Here is a 7,896-nt window from a genome sequence, read left to right as displayed (position 1 = left end):
GTTGCGATCCGTTGCCGGTCACGAAAAAAGACAAAAAGGAAAAAAAAAAAAAAAAAAAGAACACCGTCTTAATGCCCACCTCCTGGCAATATCCAGCTAATATCCAGCTCACTGGTTAATATTTTTTGGTGGAGGGGGAGGGTGGGAAGTAAGGGGAAGGGACAAACAGGAAGCTTATCTTCTTAGCAAAACAAAAAGAAACACCCCTTATCCTCTTAGAATACACCAGCTATATAGCAAGTCCTTTGACCAAAAGGACATTAGCATCTCTGCACCAACAAAAGGCCAGGCTCCTGAAGGCACATAGGCTGATGGCAGAGGTAGCACAGTGCAGGGCAGAGCAAAGTCACTAAGTGCTTATGGTTCAAGAGGCGGGTTTCAACATGCAACATATTTTTTTAAATGACCTTCAGCTATGTAATAAATGCCTTTCAAACAGTTCAATGAAAATGCCACCATCCTTCCTGAAATAACTTTCTTGGTTTTACATTTTACTTAGAAACACTTATTTAAAAGATTCTTTCATCAATCTTAAATACTTTTTAGGCTGATTAGGGATAAAGTATATTACAATCAAATCTGTACTCACCCTTTTACTTTTTTATCTACGTACACTCTGCCTACCCTCTTTTACCACCATCTATCACAAGAAAAATGAGATTGTCCTTTTTAATTGTGGTTTAGCAAAAAGACCTGGGTTGGAATCCTGGCTCTGCATTTACTATTTACTAGCTGTTATGAGTAAGTCACTGAATCAATTTTCTCAACCATAAAATAGAAATAGTATCACCTACCTTACAAGATTGTAAGAATGAGAGATACTATGTAAAATTCCTAGTACAGTACCAAGGGCACAAAGTCATTATCATCACCACTAACAGCCTTCTGCAAAAAATAGCTAAAATCCAAAACTAGCCAAAGAATATGTATGCAATAAATATCCAAAAATTATTTTTTAAAAAGATACACAAGTCAATCTTATAAGATTGTGAAAACCCTGTCACCTGCTTTATTTCTGGAGAAGGATAAATGGAGAAGAGAAAATATTCACTTGAATTTGAGGGGCAGATAAACTGGAAGCAACAGTGGCAACAATTTTAGGCTCTAAGGTTCCTCTGATCCATTAAGTGAATGCTGAAACTTCCTTGTTTGGAGATTTGAGTTTAATTTTTTTCCTAGAGCAAAATCATCCATTTTTGCTGGGATAAAAGAATAAAGAACAACAAACTCAATAGCACCAAATGGGGTTTTAACACAGAAAACAGGGCCATGTTTCTCCTTTCAAATGCAAATTTTTACATTAAAATATGTTTATAAATCATAGTTGATTTTCCTTTTGATTCATCCCTTCTCCCTCCTGTAACAGGAGCCCCAGGAAACTGAAGAGCACGTGCATTACTAACCAGATATACAATCCAGCCGCCCCCTCTGAACTGGAATCTGATTACTAATGGACTAGACTCAGGGCTGCCCCAAGGGATTGGAAGCAGTAACTATGCTCTCAGGGAGAATGGATACTGAGGATGCCACCAGTCAAAGAGTCGAACGCTGTGCACTGGGTCCAGGATGATTTGCACACCCTGTTCATTGCGCAGTTTCCGACCACTATGGACAGGAGAATCTTGGAACACCAGTCTTACTCGATGATGCCGCATGTCTGTGCTCACGTTGATAGTAAACTGGAAGGGAAAAGAGAATTCAATATCCAACCTACACAACTTAGTTTCCAATGGCTCACTATGAAACGAAACAGTCTAGATTTAACTTACTCTGGCTAGGCCACAAGATTAGTCTCTAAGTTAAAACACCAGCACCTTTTGTAAAGATATATGCAATTAAGGGTGATTTTATAAGGTCTTCTCAGCTTTAAGTATTTAAATCTATGCTAAAGAAAGCCTCACGAATAGATGAATAAATTGGGATACATGCACAAAGACTACCACCAAAGCCAATTTTTAATAAACTGGGTTGGAGCTGCAAGAGATGGTTCGAAGGTAAGTTAAGCAAGATGCATGAAACATAAATCTGATCCCATTTTTTTGTAAAATAAGCCACAAAACCTCTAAATGTGTGCATGTGTGTTTGTAGAACTGTGAGTATGGAATACATGGAGTATGAGTAAATAACTAGGTCATTAATATGGATTAACCTGGAGGGTGGGGAGAGGTGCCTGCAATAAAAACAGCATGTATGACATATCACAATTATACAAAATTATTTAAAAGAGTAGATATATACATATTATCAGAAACATTAAAAGAACAGTTCCCAAAAGGTTAACTGCAGTTAAAGGACACCAGAAGTCTAAGTCACCTTTACTTTCTCAATATAAATATTATTTAAATTCTTTACATGAAGCACGATTTATTTTACCATAAAAAAATAACAGTCTTTTCATTGTGGATGGAAAACTCCATGTATCTCTGAACACAAGCCTAAAATACAGAGAAGACAAATCATATGAACTCTCCAGTTGCCAATTTAATTAAAATGTTTTAGAACCTGGAAAATGTATGCCAGGGGCACATGTGTTATTTACTAATCTAATTCTTAGCTAATCTCTTAAGAGTCAGAACGTCACACAAAGGACAGAGCTGAGCTGGTCACCCCTATATTTTAATATCCCATTTATCACCCTATATTTTAATATTCTATTTATGACACCACTTGCATGCCTCAAGGTCCTCATATACAGTGTTCACATATATGCCTCCTCATTACTCCTAACAAGTTGTTTCTCAGTCATTAATGACCACTACACATGAAGATGTAAAAACATTTCCTTCCCTACAGAGAAGGAAACAAAGGTAAAATATTCTCAGGTATAATTACCTTCCCCACAAATCTGTCTTTTCATTATTCTTCAAAGATTTCTTCCTCAGCGGTTAAATTTACAAATCTCCTTCAAACCTTAGACATGGTGCAAGTCTATAAAACAGCTGAGAATGACAACCTGCATCCCCACTTACCAGGGTAAATATCATTCCCATGACAATTGGAATAAAGATGAAATTGAGGGTAGTGACCTGCAGGAGGCAGCAGTCCTGGTCTGGGTTGGTATGAACGTCTTGATACTGAATGGGAGGCTGTAATCCTCCCATACACTTGCTCTTTAACCTGGGGGACTGAAGAGGACTGAAAATTAATGGTTTAGAAGAAATTCATGTGGCTCCAAGTCTACACTAATGAAAATTCTATGGCTCAACTAAAGCTAATGAGATACACTTTTCTGTTACCTCCTCTTTCTTTATATACATATCAGTTTTTATACAGAGATCAAAGAAAACCTGCCCATTGAAAGAAGGGGAAACACATTTGAATGGATAAATGTGGCAGTGCATTTATGCTTCATGTAGATGGTATTCCCTGCCATCTGACAAGAAATGGAAAACTATAGCCTCTAAAAGAGGCTCTCCAATGTTTGAAAGATTGCAAATTCCTTGTAACTTTTCAGACTCCAAGGAACTATCTGCTGCACAAAAGGGAGGCACAAGTGGCCACCTAATTCCAGGCACCATAAAACAAAGGAGTCATAAGTCTCTGAACTAATGGAAATCTCAGCATTTACTTTCCTGCAGTAATTCTGATCTCTGCTTCTAGTCATATTTCACCACTGCTAAGACTGTCCCTCAGTCCCTCCCAAGAAAGGTCCTCTGGTGGACTTCCTACCAATGTCTAATGGTTATCACAGATAGTGGGCATCTTATTAAATGCAAAATATCAGAGCCAAACTTCTTCCCCAGAACTGTGTTTTTGAAATAAATCAATAGGAAAATATGATTGACTTTAATTACAAACTTTATCTGTGATCCACCTGCCATCAAGTGAGGGATAACTAACTGTATTTGCAATGTATCCCATCAGTGAGATACTAAGCAGAGGAGACAGATGGGAAAAAATAAGGCTACTGAGTGAGTTCTCGCTCTATTAGTTCCTGCGAGAGCTTGTTGTTTATAGGACCCTGGCACGTACTCTCTCTCTTGCTTCCCCTCTCTCTCTTGCTTCCTCTCTCTTGCTTCTGCTTGCCATGTGATCTGCTTATACCTGCCGGCTCCCTGTCACTTTCCGCCATGAGTAGAAGCAGCCTGAGGCCCGTGCCAGATGCAGCTGTCCCAGAATCCTAAGCCAAATAAACCTCTTTTCCTTATAAATTACCCAGTCTCAGGTATTCTGTTATAGCAACACAAAACAGACTAAAACAGAAAATTGGTACCGAGGGTGTTGCTACACAGACACCTGAAAATGTGGATGCATCTTTGGAGCTGGGTAATGGGCAAAGGTTGGAGGAGTTTGGAGGATTTAGAAGACAGAAAGACGAGGGAAAGTTTGGAATGTCTTAGAGTCTTACATGATGGCGAGCAGAATGCTTATAGAAATGGGCATCTTATTAAATGCAGTAAAGACCATGCGGATGATGAGGTCTCAGATAGAAATGAAGAACTTATTGGGAATTGGACAAAAGATAACCCTTGCTACACCATAGCAAGGAACCTGGCTGCATTGTGTCCGTGTCCTTGGACTTTGTGGAAGTTGTACCTTAGGAGCTGTGAACCAGAGTATCTGGCGGAAGAAATTTCCAAGCAGCAAAGCATTAAGGACGCTGCCTGGCTATTTCTAACAGCCTATGCTAAGTTATGGCAGAAAAGGCATGATGTAAAGCCAGAATTTAAAACGGGAGCAGAGCGTAAAGATTTGGAAAATTTGCAGCACAGCCATGTGTTAGAAAAGCAGACAGCATGCAGTGGTGCAGCCCAGTGACCATTACCTAAGAAGATTAGTACAAAGGAAAGGGATTATCATGCAAAGGAGAAAAAGGCCCTGAAAGCATTGCAGAAGCCTCTGGGGCCAACCCTTCCATTTTAGACAGAATAGTCTTGGGGAACAGGCCCAAGGCACCCTCCATGGGCTTGCTGCCCAGGGCCACCTCAAGAAGCTGCTTCCAGTACCAGCACTCCAGCTGCTTTAGCTGCTCCGGCTGTGGCTAAATTGGCCCCAGGTGTGGCTGAACCTGCAGCTTTGGAAAATACAAGCCAGAAGTCTTGGCGGCATCCACGTGGTGTTAGGTCTGCAGGCTCACAGAATGCCAGAGCTGGGAAGGCTTGGGAGCCTCCACCCAGATTTCAAAGTATGTATGGAAAAGTCTGGGGGCCCAAGAAGAGATCTGTCGCAGGGGTGGAGCCACTGCAGAGGCCATCTACTAGAGCAATGCTGAGCAGGAAAGTGGGGTCAGAGCACCCACAGAAAGCCACCACCAGGGAAACATCTAGTAGAGCCAAGGCAGCAGGGCTGCAGCCAGGACCCCAGAACTGCAGGGCCACTGGTAATGTGCAATGCAGGCCTGGAAAAGCTGCAGGCAAGGCTAAGCCTGGCAGAGCTGTGGGAGCAAAGGTGCCCGAGGCTTTGGGGGCCCGGATGCCCCATTGTGCCCAGGATGCAGGACTTGGAGTCAAAGAACATTATTTTGGAGCTTTAAGACATAATGTCTGCCCTACTGGGTTTTGGACTTGTTTGGGGCCTGTTTCTCCTTTCTTCTGGCCTATTCCTCCCTTTTGGAATGGAAATGTATACCCAATGACTGTTCCACCATTGTATCTTGGCAGTAGATAAATTTGGTTTTGTTTTACAGGTTCACAGCTGGAAGGACTTTTGCTTTTGGTCTCAGATGAGACTTTGGACTTTTAAGTTGGTGCTGGAGCAAGCTAAGACTTCTGGGACTGTTGGGATAGAATGACTGTATTTTGTATGTGAGAGTGACATGAGTTTTGGGGGGCCAGGGGTGGAATGATGGAGTTTGGATGTGTTGTCCCCACCAAAACTCATGTGGAAATTTGATCTCCAATGTGGCAGTGTTGGAAACTGATTGAGTCATGGGGACAGATCCCTCATGAATGGATTAATGTTCTCCCTGGGGAAGGGGGGAGTAATGAGTGAGTTCTTGCTCTATTACTTCCTGAGAGAGCTTGTTGGTTATATGACCCTGGCACCTCCTCTCTCTCTCTCTTGCTTCTGCTCGCCATGTGATCTGCTTGTACTCGCCAGCTGCTTGCCACTTTCCGACATGAGTAGAAGCAGCCTGAGGCCCGTGCCAGATGCAGCTGTCCCAGAATCGTTAAGCCAAATAAACCTCTTTTCCTTATAAATTACCCAGTCTCAAGTATTTCTGTTATAGCAACACAAAACGGACTAAACAGCTACTAAAGAGGCAAAACAGCTCCTCACTGTGGCCAAGATCTCAGGTACAGTCTGACAAATGGCAGAGAAACAGAAGACTAGTATCTAGTCTTCTTCTCAAAGACTTTAGGCAATCCCTCTCCTCATGGCTTCCCAAATTGCCTCGGACGTAAAGCAATGTAAATGATTGTTGTTTACAAATACATTCGCTTTGATCAACAAAAAAAATTTTAAGCAAATAACTTCAGTACATCATTGCAACAGGTTTTTTCCTTGTCCCACTTTTTAAAAGTCTTCAAGTATACAGAAATGTTAAAACAGTGCAATAAACCGTATATACTCTACCATTGGACATTTTGCCATATTTGTTTTCTCCCTCCCTCCACATTGTGTGTGTGTGTACACACAAACATATATATATATAAATCACATGCTTTGGCAGGGAAGGGGCACAAAGCTATTTTAAAGTAACATTGACACTTCACTCTTAATTCAGTATGAAAAAAGATAATAACACATAACCACAATATCATTATCACACATAAGGAAATTAACAATAATTTCCTATCACTTCATATCCATAGCATATTCAAATTTCCTTAATTGCCCCCAAAATGTCTTTTATATATAGCTCTTTGATCCCTAATCCATGATCCTCTCAAGATTTACTCCTTGCATTAGGTTATCTTTTTGTCTTTCAATACAGAATAGTTCCTCCTTGCTTTTCTTTTTATGACATTATTAGAAGTTTTTATGTATATTATTTGACTTTAAGGCAATTTCATGCCTAGTGTAATAGTTTGAATGTTTGTATCCCCTCCAAAATTTATGTTGAAACTTAATCTCCAATGCAATAATATTAAGAGGTCGGGCCTTTAGGGGGTGATGAGGTCATGGGGGCTCCTCCTCATTAATGGGATTAAGGACCTTATAAAAGAGGTTTCATCATACTGGGTTCGGCCCCTTTTGGCATTCCGTTTTCTACCATGTAAGGACACAGTGTCCCTCCCCTCTAGAGGATGCAACCAAGACACCATGTTGGAAGCAGAGAGACCAGGCCCTCACCAGACATAGAATCGGTTCACACCTTGATCTCAGAATTCCCAGCCTCCAGAACTGGAAATAAATTTCTATTCTTTAAATAAGACCACATACCTGTTTTTTGAACTTGAAGTTGAATTCCCACATTGGTTCCTGTCTGTTCCCAACAACCTTTCTGCACCAGAAAAGCAAGCACTATAAGAAAGTAAAAATAAAATAAACCGAGAAAAAAGGAAAAAAAAAATAATCAAAATACACTATAAGGTAACAAAAAAAAATAATCAAAATACACTATAAGGTAACAAAAAAAATAATCAGCAAAAACCTCTCAATAAACCGAGAAAAAAGGAAAAAAAAAATAATCAAAATACACTATAAGGTAACAAAAAAAAATAATCAGCAAAAACCTCTCTGTTTGATAGCTCTAAAGCCAGCCAAGTCCCAATGCTGAGACATTTACTTTGGCACAGAAAGGCCCCCAACTTGACACTGGTGCAACATGAAAATAGACAATCCCAGGGTTATTCTGTAAGAAGAGGGACCAATATAAGTCAACCTCAGAGGCAACTGAGGTCAACCCCTATTCTTCTCATCTTTAAAGACAGAAGCATGGTATCTAGAGACTGGGGCATTCTCTCTGATTCAACAGGCCACTCCTCTATATTAAAATATACGGGCAGCCAG

At 40.5% G+C, this 7,896-nt stretch overlaps 1 protein-coding gene across 2 annotated transcripts in view; it reads right to left on the bottom strand.

The window, feature by feature from the left end:
- Positions 1–981: 981 nt before the first annotated feature.
- TMEM183A (transmembrane protein 183A) overlaps positions 982–7,896 on the bottom strand; it is a 16,869-nt gene continuing 9,954 nt past the window's right edge. For both annotated transcript variants that reach the window (XM_008577629.1, XM_008577630.1), the window contains exons 6-8: positions 7,327–7,407; positions 2,970–3,125; positions 982–1,679 (exon numbers count right to left, since the gene is read on the bottom strand). In XM_008577629.1, the coding sequence (XP_008575851.1) occupies positions 1,494–1,679; positions 2,970–3,125; positions 7,327–7,407 (423 nt within the window). In that variant the 3' untranslated portion in view covers positions 982–1,493. The remainder of the gene's footprint in view (positions 1,680–2,969; positions 3,126–7,326; positions 7,408–7,896) is intronic.

This window comes from Galeopterus variegatus, unplaced genomic scaffold, assembly GCF_000696425.1.
Source record: "Galeopterus variegatus unplaced genomic scaffold, G_variegatus-3.0.2 Scaffold1554, whole genome shotgun sequence".
Taxonomy (NCBI): domain Eukaryota; kingdom Metazoa; phylum Chordata; class Mammalia; order Dermoptera; family Cynocephalidae; genus Galeopterus; species Galeopterus variegatus.
Note: the sequence above shows the minus strand (reverse complement) of the source record. Positions and strands in the feature narration are given on the sequence as shown.